This window comes from Nesoenas mayeri, assembly GCF_963082525.1.
Source record: "Nesoenas mayeri genome assembly, chromosome: 7".
Classification (NCBI taxonomy): Eukaryota; Metazoa; Chordata; class Aves; order Columbiformes; family Columbidae; genus Nesoenas; species Nesoenas mayeri.
In genome coordinates, this window is record NC_137551.1 from 24,438,302 (window position 1) to 24,456,761 (window position 18,460).

Below are 18,460 nucleotides of genomic sequence, written 5' to 3' on the forward strand. Positions count from 1 at the left end.
TGTATTTTAATGGTTAGCTGAGAACAGATTGTTTTTCTCCTTTTTCATCACTTAATACTTATTTACATTAAATATTCTCTATCTTTTTACTGCCTAGTCATGGCATCCTGTGCATTATTTCTGTTCTTCTTCAAAATTGACACTAATTCCTCGGTTAATTTCTACTAGCAAACTTTGTCATTGCACATTTTATCTCTTCTTCCAGGTCACCTGATTCTCCCTAAAACTGAAACAGCCTGGGTATACTATTATAATCTCACGTTTTCTGAGTACTCTTTCTAGAATAGCCTGATAACCTATTGATCAGAGAGGCTTTCTGGCATGCTTATGGACATGTAAGTTGATTGCTTTGCTCTCTAGAACATGTTCTGGGAATAAACTAATGAATCAGAAAGTACGGTAACGAATAAAGTATACAACACAATATGAACAACCTAAATGGACATTTTGAAGCAATTTGAACTGATATTCCTAATTGACTTGGTACTTTATACATTTTTTTCTCAGTACATGCTTACTTTTTTCCTTATTTGTAATGGATAGAAAGACCATTGTATCCTTTTTAACCAGTGTACATGTCATTTGCGTGTATATCTTGGAAACAGTTAAAGGTCAGTCAAAGAAAAATGCATTCAAACAGAAACGTCACATTCAGCCTCTTTTCAAAGTGGAAATGAAATATATTCAATTTAACTCTTTCAATTCTGATAGATTTCACAATTAGAAACATTATCTTTAAAATTCCAAGTCATAAGAATCAAAGGCTTAGGAGTGGAGTTGTTTTAGTACTAAATCTATTATTTTCATATAATATAAGCTTATTGCCAACTGTACTGAGGTAAACCACGTAACAGTTTAGATTTCTACTGTTTAAAACAGAAGTGGTATTATACTCACAGTTTGTGAAGACTGTTAAGTCCAACAAACATTTCTGGTGTTAGGCAACCAATTCTATTATTTGAAAGGTCCCTGAAACAAACAAAAACCCCCATGAAACATTATGTCTGTCTTATTCATGTGTACACCAACATAGTCACATACATCCTCTTTATTTTTAACATGAAAAACGAGAGATAAAATATTTTTCCATAATGTAACATAACTGAATTAAATAGATTCAACAACTTTTATATTAGTGTTATTAAGTAATATTCCACAATTAAACACATCATAACAAAACTTATAATAATAGCATTAAAAATATGATTTTATATATGTAGTAAATAAAATAAATTTAATAATAATAATAATAGTAGTAATAATAATAATAATAAATTCCAACACAAAGAATATTTTTAATCAAAGTTACCAACACCTGTTTGTTTACTTACAAAAAATACTATGGATTTCTTCGTATGCAATATCCAGCCAAAAATTGATACATTTTTACTGCTTACTAATGTCTCATCTAATTGACAGCATCCTTTATTGCTGAAGAAATCACAGAAACCAGAGGACAAATAATTTTTCAGCTAGTAAGAAAGTTCGTATTGATAAGCACTTGGCAAGCCCTTCTAAGAGCAATACTGTGGCTGTATCAGCCCACAAACAGTACAAGGCATTATGTTCCATAACTCTTGTCCGCTGAAAGGTGAATGGATGTTTGCTGTACTTACATAGAACATAAAGTATAGGATACTTACAGGAAGGAGACAAAAATAGGTATCAACAATTATGCTGTGATAACAACATGAATATTGCCCCTTGGTGCATTCTGAACTAGTGTTTAATTTTTATGTATTTGGTTTTCAAACTTGACTCAAATTTTCTTTCCTATCAAGTATTTTTTTTAATAATTGCAGTAACATAAGAATTTTAAGTAATTATACATTAATTAAAATGTTAAATTGATCTGAATATATTTTTTTGTTTAGAATCAGTGGCAGTCTTCTGATTATTTAGTTACATTTTGCATATTCCTTATTTTTCTGTGGTTGCATGAGAACACTAAAGTAATCAAACAAGAGAATAGAGGTTGTGGTTTGACAAATCCAGTTATTGCTTTCCTGGAGACATATCCAGTTAGCTAGAATGCGAAGGCAATATCTTTAGAATTCACTACAAAGCCTGCTTCTGTCAGACAAAGATTATAGTGCTATACAGTTAAATGATGAAACATCACATTAGAATGAAAATATTTCTTAAATGCTTGTCAAGGATATTAAGTAGGTAACCACTGAGAAAATAGTGTGGAAAACAATATAGTGCAATAATTGCGTATTAGCACTATTCCTTAAGTTTTCCTAATGAGAGCTACATAGAAAACCTAAAAATGCAAGTTTAAGACAAACACACATACTTTCTATTAGAAGAGGTAAATATCTTTCTATTAGAAGAGGTAAATAGTAAGCAAGGGCCTATCTAGAACTCTTAAATGGGGAATGCTTTACTTCTGTCTATGCAAAGTTTAAACACATATGGAAGAAACTCATCACTGTATGGGACATAATTTGGGCAGCAAAAGTAAATTTCATCTAAACTATTCAAAACAAGTGCCTATTTCTCTAAGGAGGCACACAGTAAAACAGTACTTTTCACAAAGCAAAGGCTACATCCCCTTTTTCTCAAAGTTTATTTCAAAGAGGGTTATTTTCACAGTAAGATATATGGCGGTAGTTGAAATCTCTGTCTTGTAAAGCACATTTTCTAAAAAAAAAAAAAGAAGGCAAAAAAAAGACAAGACAGCTTGCTGCACATTCCTCCACATTAATAAATGTTATATTAGGCATAATTCAATTTGTAATGTACATAGCTGGTGTTCTTTTTCAGCAGTAAGACATTTAACTTACTAATGCTGACTTGTAAAATTGATGTTAGAGAAAACAAAACTCTCCCCTGTTGAATAAGCAAGTGGCATAATTTTAGTGCTTCATACATTTTCCGTTTTCAATGTTCTGTGTACCTTTTTAAGTAAATCCTTGAAATAATTCAGTTTGTCTCCCAAATACAAATTATAACAGTTCTCCAAATCATTCACAGAAAATACTTTGATGTTGACAGCCTGCAATTTGTCTGACTTGCTATAGCCTTATCTCTTGCAGCTGTCCATATTATATCAGCTTCTGCTATTCAGAGCATCATTTATGTTTTACATGTGAAATAAGATGGGAATGTAAAGTACAGTCTTCAAGTAATCATTGCATTCAGCATTCAACAGGAGTTTACCCTATTTATTCCTTTTACTCCACTGTCCGCTACCCAACAGTTACACAGTCAAGGAGAGCAGAGATTTTCTTCTTTATCATGAAACTCCATCAATTTGTAGCAAACACGTGAGTCTAGTAATTAAATTATTTCTGTCTTGAGATTGTTCCCAGTGTTACTAGTTCATATCAGTAACACGTTTTTTTTGGGATCTAGCATGATGAATGTCAGCGTTGCCATTCCTAGCTTGCTGAAGAGTCTTTTCACTTTTCCCAGCGTCTAATTACATCCTGTTCCTTCCTCCCCTGACCGACCCAAGGCTCCACCTGTGCAATCTTCAGATGTACAGCCCATGACTTGCACAGGTTTCCTGGTTTTCCCACAAGAGGTCAGGGTTGTGTCATTAGAGTGTGCGGCCAAAGCAATTAGCACTCACTTTGATCATTTCAGAGTGAGCAACAAAGTTTCAACCTAATGTTTTTGTTTGTATTAAAAATGCCTGTGCTACTCTGATTTAATCATTATTATGCCATTTGTTTTCTATGCAAATGCACTAAGACTTAGTGGTTAGTGTTTGAAAATGCTGCTACCTGTACGATCAGAGATGGAAATCTTTAGCTTGGGTTGTGCAGTGTTCCCTGTATGTAGCCATTAGGGAATTTAACCTCAGAGAAAAGTAGCAAAAGAATTTGCACATTTACTTTCCTGTGGATTTGCATTCCCTCTCATCTAAATCTCCCCATTCCACGAAAACAATCCCTGTTTTCTCATAGGTTTTCTCATCATACAAAAGACAACAGACACAACAGCTAGGCAGATTTCTGACATGGGCTGATGTTCTGGTTAGCCAGTACTTGGACATTTGGCTGCTGTCACTTGGAAAATTATAACTACAAAAGGGTTCATCTCACTTTTCTTTTAAGCTGAGTAAAGTAAGGAGGTCTGCAGTCCTCATGCATTAAAAGCAAAAATGTACCCTTGTAGGATGTTAGTAACTTAGATATTGTTATCCTCTAAAAACGTAGTTTAAAAATCAGCCAGGGTTTTTAAAATACTATGAGAACACTTTCAGAGAGCGGAATGCAAGAATGATGCACAGGGAATATAAGACATAAGTCTTGCTTCTTTAGAAAAGCATGCTAAAAATAAAAAAAATACCAAGCAGAGTCAATGTGAGAGGTATGAAAACAGAAGATAAATTCTAAAGCATGACCAAGTTTCCTTTCTTAGAATTTATTTTATAGACCTGGTCTGTGATAAAAGTAAAGTAGCCCTTACATAATTAAAAAACTTAGTGTAGCAAAAAACACTGTTTACTCATATTCAAACCACCTAGTTTTGTTTCTGATTAATGCCTATAGTGATATATTATCTGCTAAGTCATTAATTAGGCATGAGTTTTTTTAAGTTTGTAGATGTACTTGTTAGGGTGTTTATTGGAGACCAATCAGACAATTTTAAATGGGAAAAGGTAAAAAAGGAGGAAATGAAAAAAAAAAAAAAAGAAAAAGAAAAAAGAAGGGAAAGAAGAAGGAAGCATGGTAAATTTAAAAAGCACAGTATGTGATTTTCTGTCTTGCTTGGTGGCATATTTGAGTTGCCCAAGGATAGAAATGTCGATACAAACACAATTTTCAGAATAAGTCAAATGGAATCAACACTTACAAGCGCTTCAATTCTGAAAGTCCATGGAAGGCCCCTGGCTCAATTGTGCTGATCAAATTATTCTTCAGATCTCTAGAGAGACATAATAGGAGTAGCAATTAATTTTCACTTTACCTACTATACTACTGTTATACACGAGTAGTGTGAAATGTAATGCAATTTTAACCTTTATTTGTCTTAGCTAAAACCAAGAATAAATTTCTTTTAAATAGTAACACCAAAAACATTACATCATTTGCTGATTACAAAAACATATTTTTCCAAGTAGGGTGGTTAAGTTTAGATGTTAAAAAAATATCTGCTTGTTTCAATTCTTCTCCTACTAGTACTTTTCAAAACCATCTTACCAGCCATTCTTGCCCCAGGAAATATGTTTTAACCAATGAGTGAAAAAAATAATCAGTCAGCAAAGCAAGAGCCTTTTAGTTTGCTTATTCATTGTGCTGTGCACTTTACACTTAATAAATTTCTCATTTCCACCTTATGTAGGCAAAGCAGATGACATGTGAGACATACACAGATAGGTCAAGTTTCTGCCCTGAAATACAAGCAATTTCCCATATTTGGGAGATAGGTGCTTCATTTTGCACTTGGTAACAATCCAGAGGATCGGTTGTTGCGCAGATAAAGAATATTTCACTGGCATTAGTAATCTCATTTGTTCTTGGCACAGTACTTGGGGCCGTGTCATTTCTCTCAGCTCAGTCCCCACAGAGACTGACTACTGAATTGTCTCAGGACTCTGTGATATGAATCCCAAGGAAATGTCTTCAGTGCAATTAGATAAGCAGGCCTAGGAGATAAATCTTGTAAATTCTTGTAGAGTCAGTGATCATCTTCTGACAATCTGCAGTTCATAGGGAATGGCTGATAGTTGTTCCTGTTTATCAGACTGACCACTTCCAGCACATTACAGTGCATACACTGCTCGACTCCACCAAAGTATGGATGTATCAACAGCCACATAAGTCATCTTATTTATTACTTCTATTTTACTGCAAATATAATGCACACTAGGTAAAATTTTGGTTGCACTGATTGTGATTGCCCACAATAGGGCAGAGTTTTGTGCCAAGTGTTTAGTTAACAGTACGATATATTGTACTTTACTTTCAAATTCAAATTCATAAATATTTCTGTATTTTGGTATTCATTTTTGCAGATTTTCTGAATACTCTTCCAAAAATTTGTGTGTCATACTCATTCCATTTCAGTGATAATGATGAGTGATTTGTCCCTAACAAAGATTGCAGTTAGACCCTTAATGGTCAAGTTCAGCTTTCAGCTTGCAATATGCAATACTCAGAGGCCGTACAGAGGTGATAAGACATTCTGATTGCTTATGCACAAGATGTTTTGTCTGACATATATGAAACACAGCTATCAAATGCATGGCAGATGAAAACTGCAATTTTGATGGAGAAAACCCTTGGAATCCCGTATAATCTTAGTTTAGAAAACATATCTAGATATCCAGTAGCTTTGGTTGTAAAATCCTAACTGTCAAGAAGGTTCAGGACAATCACTTAGCATTTGTTAAAATCTACTCAGCTTAAAGTATACGCTGCACAATGGGCAAAGTATGACAGACAAGTATCATACAAGTACAATATGGCAATGTCACCTGTCCAATATTTTTAGATTACCATTTCTCCTTCGTTCCAGCTTGCTTTCATCATTAATATGTATTGCTCTTTATCTTGTGACAATAGTGGGAAAAAAAAAAAAAGCAAAGGACCAGGAGAAAGGTAAGAAGGGAGCTATTAATATTTAGATAAATTTGAAATCAAACAATAGGCTATGCTTTAAACCTTTTTAAAATGTGAACACTGCAAAGCATACAGATTTAATTATTAAGAGTATCTACAATTACATAACATACCTGAAGTTACAAGAATTCATAAAGCTAAGAAATAATATTAGAAACATTTTTAGCCATGCATGTCTGAAAACCAGTGGTTTAATTTCTTACTGGTTTTACCCTACTTGGTTTTACATATTTCAAAGTTCCTCTTTTTCAGTTGCTGTTTCCATTAATAAACCATTATCTGTTCATTATTCAAATAAAATAAACTTGATAAAATATGCCAGTCTCAGTCCAAAACAAATTTAATGGATATTACAAGAACTTATTAAAACTGCACCAATTATTCCAGTTGTCCAGTACTGATGTAACTCTTGAACAGCAATGCATGAATGTATGCATGTATTGACACTTTAAGCATATGAACTACATAGCATAGGTCATTCCTGTTCACCTGAGCCACAATGGCAATCCCTCACTTGTGGCTAAGCTAGTGAAGACCATAAAACCCAGAAGTCCTTTCTTTTCCCTGCTGCGGTGCAGTATAGAGATAAGTATGTCTGTACTGCCTGGGAAAGGGAGTGAGTCAGCGCCCATGAAATTCCCCATAGTCTCAAGAAAACAGCAACACTCGCCAGAGGCAGGGAGAGAAAATGTAACACACAGAAGGGGAGAAAAAGAGACGTGTCAGTTGAGGAGACAGGTAAAGGTGCCAGAAAGGGGTAGAGCTTGGGCAAGGACTTTGATGGTGATTTGAGCATTCACAAGAAAGTTGTACAGTCTGTGACTAATTTTAGGCATAGTTCTAAGCTCTTTCATTTCTCTTGGAAATCACATAAGCAAAAGTATGGCAAAAACGCTGACGTCAAGGTTGATGTTTGCACTGATTCTTATCTGGCAAAGCAGATGACAACCCCATGGACGACACAGAGAAATTAGGGGTTACAGCCATCCTCCTACGGGTATTCTGCAAATCAGATTTCTTCCTTGCTCTGTCCTCTTCTACTAGATTCGGACAAAAGATCTGGACAGTAGCTGATGTAACCACAAATGAATTAACAGAGTATGATGTTTATTATAATGAAAACACCAAGAATTAGAAGCAGCTTTGTATTTTTCAAAATTTTGTCATTAAATATTTTCATTTTAGTTTTCTGGTACCAGCAGCAGCTACTAGATTAATCTTTCTTCTGCCTTCATCTGGTTAAGAAATGGTGACAATTCCTTCAGATAGTTAGAATTTTCCACACCCCCTCATAAAGAAAATGGTTTGTACAAAACTTCCCCAGTTTCTTCTCCAGAGTCCCATCAACTTGCAAAGACAAGTCAGTATGTCTGGTAAAAGTTAATCTACGCTAGTGTATTTCCTTTGATGGCTTAGGATGAGGCCAATGCCTCATATTTTTTTAACCTTCAAATACTCAATGCTAAACAGTTTGATCTACTGTGATTTCATTCACACCAAACATCCGGGCTTTGCTTTCTCTGGGCAGTACTACCAACACTGTCTTCATGAATGAAGTGTAGTTCCTTTTGCTTGTACAGTATGTTAAATATATATCTACTCAGGTCTAAGAAAGTTCTTTAACTTGCAAAGCCCACATGGAAAAGATGGAAAGGACATTGTTCTCATCACAAGAACTTCTGTATTCTTTAAACTTAAACAAACAAAACCCTCAACCCAATACTATAGACCCTTTGGATGTATGCTGACTTACCTCAGGATTTACACTGGGACATATATGAAAACCACTGAGAGGCACAGTTCAGAGCAAACATCCACATTTTTAGGCAGGGGAAACTGATGATTGTAATAATTAATCTTTATATCAATTACCCACATTCTGTGTTAACTGACAACTTTCCAAATGCTCTGCAAGGTCTCATCAGGTGAAGTGATCATCTCTTATAGCAAACAGTGGTAACAGCTCACAACAAATAGAAAAGACTCAGTGTGAGTGGCAAACTCTTAGCAGGGGAGTTTCAATGCCAGTCAAAACAACCAAGCAGGCAAAAGAACTTTCGTTTACTGAAATCCTCTGTGTGCTAGTTTATGGAAACTCTACTGTTTCCCCAAAACTTGTAACCACATAGGAAAAAACCAGCATAATCTTAAACTATCACCTACACGAAGAAAAAAGGCCAGTTTAACACTAGTAGAAGCCAAAGCATTTCATGGGAAAGTGTCCATCAGTTGTACTGTCCCAAACAAAGACATCTGGTTTCCTTATTTTGGAAATTACACTTAGGTAGGCCATTTTAGAAAGGATATTCTCAGAAAATTGTAGATTATTATACTGCCCACAATCCTGGGACTTTCTTACCAATTAGTATTATTCCATAATGTTTCCATATACCTCTGGCTTAACAAAAATAGGTGTTTTCTTCCTTGTTTCCTTGGAAACTAAAATGTCATTGAAATAAATAAATGAAATTATCACAACTGTTAACCATTTACAATTCTTTCTTCTACATTAGAAGAATCTATTTTCTTGCCTCCCACCTGTATTTTTTACAAAAATACTTTTACTAAAATATTAACTTCTCCTATTTTCTAATTTAGCAAAGAGTTTGTTATATTGAAGCCTTATAGCATCAACTATAGGATCAACTTTCACTGGGCTAAATAAAGAAACCAGGGTAAATTTGGTTTTATGTTTACATTTTTTCCCCAAGAGCTACTGCTGAGGTTTGGCAAAAGGTCATGATCCAAGGCACGCCAAGCAGCAGCCCAGCCTGGGCCACACACATGCACGCACACATATATACCATGCAAATGATCTTTATCAACAATCAAAAGTTAAAAAAAAGGAAAAAACCTTTGTATCATAATATTGAATGACCACAGTGTGACCCAGTTAAAGTCCATAAAGAAACCATTTTCTAACTAACAGTTATGGTTTTGCTTAATTTCTGATGCAGCATTCTAACTTTAAAGTATCTATTCTGAATCTGAATGACGTGTCATTAGTGGTGTGGGTGTATATATCTAGTGGTGTGACCTGAAAATAAATCAAAACCAAGTGCCTTGCACACGTACAGATAGATGGAAGCTACATGAAGTTAGCTGTAGTCATAACAACTGCAGGACTTGTACTAAAGCTTCACAGCTGCACAAAAATAAAATACTACAATATTTATTGAAATATGTTTCCCCTAATCTTATTACAGTTGCTAGATATACTTGCTGCATGGTACTCTGATCTTCACTAGACCTGAATAGTAAAAAGAAAAATTTGGCATGGACTGTGTTATCATTGAAAAGTAATCTCAAATGATTACAAGTGAGTTAATGGAAGAGAGTTTCCTTTTCACTTACAGGTGTGAACTTACATAAATTACATACAATAACCATTAAGCACTGTCTTCCTACATGTATGTGGAAAATTTGCATTTATATGCAAATAATAGTCCCACAGGTAAAAAAACTCAAGACTTCTTATTACAAAGCACCACAAGCTGCGGGGAGTATATCATTTTGCACATTAATCTTTAAACTGACTTTTACTTACTAATGATATTTAAGAGGAATTACCTCAACAAAAACATCTGACTTAAGGAGGGGAAATCTGTGTTTGAAATATTCACTTCCTGATGGCTTAGCTGAGAGGTAAATGAAACAAGATGAAGAGGCTACTAATGGGACTTTAAAAGAACATGTAATAGCTGCTCCAGGCAGCTATTAGACATTTTCTGTGGCCAAATACCAGATTATCTAAACGTGTTCTTGAGATTCTTGATACTTCAAGTTCACAGTATGCACTTACACAGTATAAAGCATAGTGGGAAAAATAGCTAAAACATACACAGTCTATTAACAAAAGAATCAATTTATTTTGAACTACATTCTGACAGTTTGGGCATTTTGTATCAACATCTATGCCTTCAGACACTGCAGATTCTTCCCCCAACTTACAATATATGTACTGTAGATATTTTGAATACATATTCATATCAAGAATGTTCAACTAATTCCAGTACTTCGTTCAAATTCCTGACATTGAAACATCTTTCATAAAAAATTATAGGCTGTATTAAAAGGACATCTGTGTTTAGAAAGCTGTCATTATGGTGCTGCAAACTTTCCAAAAAAGCTCTGAGAAGAGCAATCAGTTGTTGAGCAGATGCCAAATACCAGTGAAATATGACTGACTTTCCACATTTTGCATATTATTATGAAACAACAACAGGGAAAAAAAAAAAGTCTCATCTTCCACTTCTTTCTCATGTGAAATAGGCCAGCTTAACTAAATAGCACCTTTGTCCAAGAAATGAATGCAGACTCAGGACTGTTCAAGAAGATTCAGTTTTAAAACTTCATCATGATAATGGTGGTAGGAAAGAGGCATAGCCAATGACGAAAAACCACATTTAGCACCTATCCCACAGACACGATAGCAACTATCATGGTTAGCAGTCCTGGATACATGAACAAAGAATCAAGGTGATATTTGTAAAATGTGTTTGAAGACATTTCAAACACACCCAGCTGTACAGTGTGTATCAGCAGACAGTTACTCTATTATACTTTGATGGACTCAGTATAATCAAAACTTATTTTCACCTTCATTGTTGGTGAATGCATTGTCAGTTACACTCTGCAGAGTGAGAAATACACAGGTTATGCAATATCCATTACCTGGTATCATCATCAATAACTAAAGTGCTCCCATGAATCTCCAGAGCTTTTTTTTTTTTTTAATGCTGAAAGTAAGTATTTACTCTACTTTCCAGAATCAGAAAAGTTATTATTTTGTTGTAGTTAAGTTTCAAGACACAAGGATAAATGTTTTTTTAGATCATTCCCACAAGATAATAAACAAACACCTACAAAAACATGGACAATAATTGTCTGCCTTTGCAGACAGGCTATAGGTCTTTTTTTCATTTAATATGTTAATGCAGGTGGTTTATGCATTTTCCTTTAATTTTCTTTTTAAATCCAAGCCATTACTGGTTGGATTACCTAAAATAATAGACACAATAGACCCTAAGGACTGGACAAAAATCTGCTGTTTGTTCAGGTTACTAGTGAATGATCAGAAGTTTCAAACCAGTCACTTGATAGCAATAATGATAAACAGAACAATAGAAAGGTCATCGCATTTTTGTTTTTTAATTTAAACATAATGACTCATTCACATCAAATGTGATGTGGTAATTTGGCAATTATTCATTATTTAGGAACATATCTAAAATTGTTAAACAAAGTGCCAATAATGACAGCTGAAACAAAACAGATACAGGCATTATGGCAGTTTGCTTGTTTAAAGTATTCCACAGAATGTCGTATTTCATTTTAACGGTAATAATCGTAGAACAAGAATATAAGGCTCAGAGTATTTTAATTGAAGCAGCAATAGGTCAAATAAAGAAAAGTGAGTAAAAAGCTTGGTGAAGCAGTATAAATTCTAGTTTCTTTGTAAATATAGCATCAATCAATCAGAATCTTGGATGAGGATGCAAAGACCTACCTACCTTGTACCTACCTTGAGTTTAGTGTTTTGTTATTGATAGCTCAAATGAAATGCATTTTCTAATAAAGAACAATAAACTATGCTTTCCAGGTACTTTTTCTTTGGCCTGTTTTCAAGAAAAAAATATCTGCAAAATATTCGAATTCCAAACACACAATTATTCCTGTATATGTTTTCTTTTCCTGGAAATTACCAGAGAAACAGAGACATATGATAGGATCACCTCATGCTGGAGATTTATTGGCTATGTAGGTGCAAAGGGACATGCTTGGCAGATCCAACCTGGGAGTCAAGATGAAGTGGCTGTGAAACCCAGCAGAAGGAGTCCCATGGATCAGTTCCATGGGGCTAAAACAAGACTGAAAGGTCAGAATCAGTACTTGTTAAGGGAAACACATAAAGTGGATTTTGGTCTTCACAGCTTTGCAGGCAGCTCTGCAGTGTCAGCAGAAAATACCTCAATGAGTGCTGGCACTCATGTTCCAGCATGCAGCAATAGATTTGGTGCAACCTTGATTACGACAGGAGAGATTCTTTCTATCCATAACTATGTAGAGACATGACAAGCTCAGAAACCTTTGGTGGCTGAAAAGAGCCAGAGGCCTCCTTAATTTCTACATGCACTGGGACTTCTCTGTGTGTTCATGCCTAGAAGGCAGTTCACCATGGGTTAGGTTTCTTGACATATTCTTCACTCCCTTTGTCAAAAAGCTAACCAAATCATTGGGAAGGGGCCTGGGGGAGGGAGTGCAGAAAATCAGTTCTGAGCTAGAACATAAGAGGTTCCACTATTTTATGAGAAGAAACTTCTTCACAGTGAGGGTGACAGACACTGGAACAGGCTGCCCAGGGGAGTTGTGGAGTCTCCTTCTCTGGAGACATTCAAAACCCACCTGGACACCTTCCTGTGTAACCTCATCTGGGTGTTCCTGCTGCGGCAGGGGTATTAGACTGGATGATCTTTTGAGGTCCATTCCGATCCCTAACATTCTGTGATTCTGTGAATTCCAAGCTGTGGGAAAACTGTTTGCAAAGGAAGTGAAAAATTAGGGAAAAAAGTTTCCTCTTTTTTTTTTTTTTTTTAAATGAAGTGCACAGTTCAAACAAAAACTTTCTACTGAGAAGGTGTAAGAATTGTTATTCCACATTCTAAGAATGCATTTATTTGCCTCTTACAGAGTTCTAGCAGTACGTGTTCAACATTCTTAGGTCAAATTTTAAACTCTCAAATCACAGTTTAACAGCATGATTACAATTTTGAAAATGAAATATTAGAAATGTGTGCAGTATTTTCAGAAGTGCATCTGAATTAATTGTCCATAATAAAGTAGAGTGAGTAACATTTTTACACCAAACTATCAGACATATCATGGAAATGAAAAGTTGTTTTGTTAGCTCTGAGAACTATAAAATATACAAACCATTGTATCATGGGGTTTCAGGTGTTTTGTTTTTTAAAGGAAATGTCTGATTCTTTTTCTGTTACTAAATCAATATTGACTTAGCAAAATACAAGCACTTCTTCATTGAATTTCAGTTTGAACTTCAGAGAAATATTTTCTTCCATGGCTTAAAACATCAGAAGAAAAAAAAAGAAAGAATTCCATCCTTAGCTGTAAGGTAAGTACCTGCAGATGGCCCACAGATCAGCTTAGAGTAGTTTTGAGCCAAAAATCAGTCAGTTTCCTAATCAATGTAAATCAATAAAATATGAAAGATTTTTCCTATACTATTTATTTTATTGCAGTGTTTTCATAAGACAGAAGTAGAACACTTCTAAAAATAAGATTCAGTTATGAAGTGTGAAGGAGGGATTCCATCTTTCTGCCTGCTCACTACTTCTATGTAATCTCAAAAAAAAAAAAAAAAAAAAGGTAAAAAACTGAATTAACAGTATCAAAAAGAACACAATCAGTGATTATATACTGAATCCCCAGGGACTGGTATTCATTATTTAGCTGATGGGAGATGGACAAGGCAACACTGCAATAACCTTCACCCATCTCCAGGAGCAACTATACTCAAAGCCATTTTTCCCATTTACCTGGGTCAGGGCAATACCCAGATACATTCCAGCATCACCCAAAGCAGGAGGACTTTTCCAGAGAATTTAAACTCTCAATAGGAACTGTTTTAATTATAACAGCATAGGATTTTCTATAAGCAGTTTAGCTCAGAGGAATTAAATGTTGGTGAAAGACTGATCTGGGAAGCCTTCCCCAGAAGCCACTGTTTAATATATAATAAACTGGGGCTTAGGTAATAACTTAAATTTAAGTAACTTTAAAAACAGCCACGTGTGTCAGTAAAAAGGCATGCAGAATTATCTTCTCCTACAGAAATCAGGGTTAATGAGTACCGTCTTCAACATCTCTGAAGAACTTGAGTATTTTCACTATATAGATTTTACATTTGTGCTTTCCTCCAGGTACCTGCAGAATTTTTCAAATACTTTTGTTAAAATTTAATATGATACACAGATGAATGACAGAGTGAACTAGAAGGTTGAAAAGTAAGGCGGATCTATATAAATGTACAACTTCCACATATTCTTTAGCTCCCTGAGATATACTTGATATGCTATATGATGCATATGTTGTAAGATTTTCAAGTAATAATTATTTTAAACAAACTGAACAAATTTATTTCTTCTACCTCAAAACTGGCAGAGTGATATAAATTTCAAGCCAAAACTTCTATAAAAATAAGTTGGCACATATTCTAAAACTTGTTCCTGGTGGTCCCACTTAAAATATTCATTTTCAGTTATTTCCATGTTTTGTTCTTTTTTTTTTTTTTTGCAGTGTTCCAGACAAAATCACAGTTATTTAAAATGAATTTTCTTTTGTTTACATAAACGTCTCAGTTATTCTGCTCCAGCATATGCAAAGATTATTTAAAAAAAAAAAAATCAACACAGCCATAATAACACACAATAGTAGCTGGGGCCACAGGAGCACCCACAGATCTTGAAGCTATGGAAGTATATCAAATTATGGAGGGAACAGGAAAGAAAGCACAAAAAAAGGATGTGGGGAAAGAAGGAGTATGTTATTGTTGGAGATAATTATCACTGAACGCTGTTAGATACCTTTCGTTCAGTTAGATATCACTTCCTTTTATATCCTTCTCACCACACAGAGTAATAAAACTTCTTTTCCCAGCTTGCTTTTCATACCTTCATTCATGGTATCTCTTATCCTACCTTCTTCATCTTGCCCCTTCCTCAGGCCCTCAAAAACAGTGCTTTGTTCCCACAGTCTTCCTACGTAAGGCCAGGGACCCAACTATTCTCTCCCACAAATAACTCATTCATCAAAACCTCTTTCAGGCATGAATGGGGCAAGAAAGCCCACAGGTTCTTTGGGGAGCCACAACTCAATTTCTCTGCCCCCTGCCCAGCCTGCTGCGCCATGCTGGTTTCCTAACAGGTTGCTTCATTTTAAGTTAGTTGTGGAAGTGAATTAAGGACTGCTTTTCTCAAAAAAGTACACATGTTCTGTTGAGAATAAAAGCATGCAGAGAGTGGATTAATCAGCAACAGATACCTCACTTTAAAGCTCAGAATCATGCCCATATATGATAAATACTAATACAATTATTTTCCTACCCAAAAAAACCCAGCTAATACCTTTCAGTGCTGTTAGAGCTAGAAGTATTGAGAAAGAAACTTCAGTGGCACCAAAACCACTTTATGGTGGCTATTTTAACAGATGTATTTATAAATCTGCATTTGATACATCTTAAAGGATGACAGCATCTAACACAAATCATGTGTTATCTTAATGAAATCACTAGATAAAATGTCAGATGAGTATATTAAACAGTTGAGATGGCTGACTATACATCAGACTAACTATTTGTGGTCCTAAGGGGAAACCTAAGCCTAGATGCTCATCAATTCAATCAAGTGACTTCCTGAAATACAGCTAAATTCATGTTACACTGTCCTGGTTTCAGTCAGGATAGAGTTAATTTTCTTCCTAGTAGCTGGTATAGTGCTGTGGTTTATAAGACACTGAAATTTTGGTTGTTGCCAAGCAATGTCTATACTATGTCAAGGACTTTTCAGCGAGGAGGCTGAAAATTCACAAGAAGGTGGGAGGAGGCACAGCTGGGACATCTGACCCTAAGTGACCAAAGGGATATTCCATACCATATGACATCAATGCTCAATATATAAAGCTGGAGGCAGAAAAGGGAAAGAGGGGATGTTCAGGGTGATGGCATCTGTAGTCTTCCCAAGTAACTGTTACACGTGATGGAGCCCTGCTTTCCTGGAGACGGCTGAATACCTGCCTGTCAATGGGAACTAGTGAATCAATTCCTGGTTTGCTTTGCTTGCATGCATGGCTTTTGCTTTATTTATTAAATTGTCTTTATCTCAACCCATGAGTTTTCTCGCTTTTACTCTTCTGGTTCACTCCCCAATCCCACTGGAGGGTAAGCGAGTGGCTGTGTGGCACTTCGGTGCCAGCTGGGTTAAGCCACGACATACATAAATTTAAAAAAAAAAAAAAAAAAATCGTCTATGATTTAAACAACTCTATAAATTAACTTTGCAAGTTAGTTTATTTTATATTCCTGTCATTTATGACTACTAATATTGACTTTTTATGTAGAACACCTTATAATTTTCCTAATGTGCAATGCCCCAATAAATCTATTCATGACTGTGCTATAGCAAAAACAATCTTGCTGTCTAACCAACCAGCTTGTTCAGCTATACACGTAACAATTTATATTGCAACAAAACAATTATGTAATAGCAAGAGTACAGGCAAAACTCCTAAGAAACACTGCAAAATGTTTTCACACACCTGCGTTTTAAGAGGTGTATAAATATAACTCATTACAATAAGAACACTGACATGTAGTAAATATATCTAAACTAGGCTGTGATTTAGATGCTTTTTTTGCCAAAAATAAAAAAATCTTCTTAAAATTATTATCCAGTAAAATGATTTATTGAACAGATTATGACCATCACTTGCAAAGCACATTCTTACTTCTACAGGCTTGTTATGAATTGTTTAGATAATTGAATAGTTAATGTAATATAAATGACTATATAAAGGCAAAAATGCCTTGATTATATAAGAGGCATAAGGAACACAAAGATAATGACCATTACTCCAGTAAAACATGATGGTATAGAGAACTCTTGCAAGTATTTCAATTGCATACTACATCCACTTTTAAAAATTTATTACTGATCAAGTCAAATTAAACCGTGTATTCCAAATGTCTCCTGCATCTCTTCATGAAAGAAACTGTCACAGATAAGGCTTTACTAGTCCTTTGTAAACTAAGCTTTATATTACCATACATCAACAGGAGTACACATTTCCTATTGTTTCAAAGTCTCAAATATGACCAATAGAACAACATCCACCTATGGAAAATTTAGAAACCACTGTTACATTCATTATTTTACATTGATTTAATTTAAAAAAATTATTTTATTTGAAAAAATATTTACCATTTAGCATGGAATTTGCATCACAGTATATAAACCTCTCAACTGGTCTTCTGCAGAAGCGTCTCTCCTCAATGGCTACTTTACTTGTGAAGGAAAAAAAAAAAAAGCTGACCTTGGACCCTGATGTGTCTCTCTCTTACTCAAAAACACTGAAATATTTCTTCCTACAGGAGAGATTAATGGGGAAACAATGCTGTTTCTAGGTAGCATTTATTTTCTAAGTTACTATTGTTTTCAAGGAATTCCAAACCTTCTCAGTGAACAGCCAGCTAAAAATTCTGTGCTTCACACTGATTTCAATTCTAAGTAATTGCAAATTAAAGTTCACTGTTAACTATTTGTGAACTAGCAGAATCTGATTTTTATTAAAAAAGATGACTGCATCTTCATAACAGATGGCCTCATATGAAACTGGCTTATCAGGGAGCAGGTCACTCTGGCTCTTCCTAGATCAATATCAAATTTTGAGTTCATCCTTTTTCCTGAGAACTCTGAAAATAATTCAGCTCAACGGATCACAAACAATTGCCAGAGAGATGAATAAATAATGCATATGTTGTTCTTTGGAGATTCTTCCTTTTGTAGGTTTTTTTCAATTAGCCAATATTGAGACATAAAAAAATCTGCTCTATTTGTACAAGCCATATCAGTGAAGAATGCTGGGGCACAGCAGTCGAATCAAGTAAAGTATTCACAAACAGGAGTATAAACATTTCTGAAAAAAGCAGGACTGGATAATCTCTTCATCAAATCAATTGACCTGAATGGCAGAAATAATTTTCAACACTTTGAAATACTCAAAGCATAACAAACTCAGAAACAACTTAATGCCCAGCAGAACCACCATAATATATACTGGCCACCCGAAGCACGACGGGAAAAGTGTTG

The 18,460-nt window shown here is 35.0% G+C and overlaps 1 protein-coding gene across 1 annotated transcript in view; it reads right to left on the reverse strand.

Annotated features, from left to right (window-relative positions):
- The window catches only part of LOC308042479 (adhesion G protein-coupled receptor A3-like), a gene marked incomplete at both ends in the record, with an annotated part of 272,332 nt that overhangs the window by 171,130 nt on the left and 82,742 nt on the right, over window positions 1-18,460 (reverse strand). Inside the window, 2 exons of the mRNA XM_080347921.1 lie at window positions 898-969; window positions 4,810-4,881. Coding sequence (XP_080204047.1) covers window positions 898-969; window positions 4,810-4,881 — 144 coding nt within the window. The remainder of the gene's footprint in view (window positions 1-897; window positions 970-4,809; window positions 4,882-18,460) is intronic.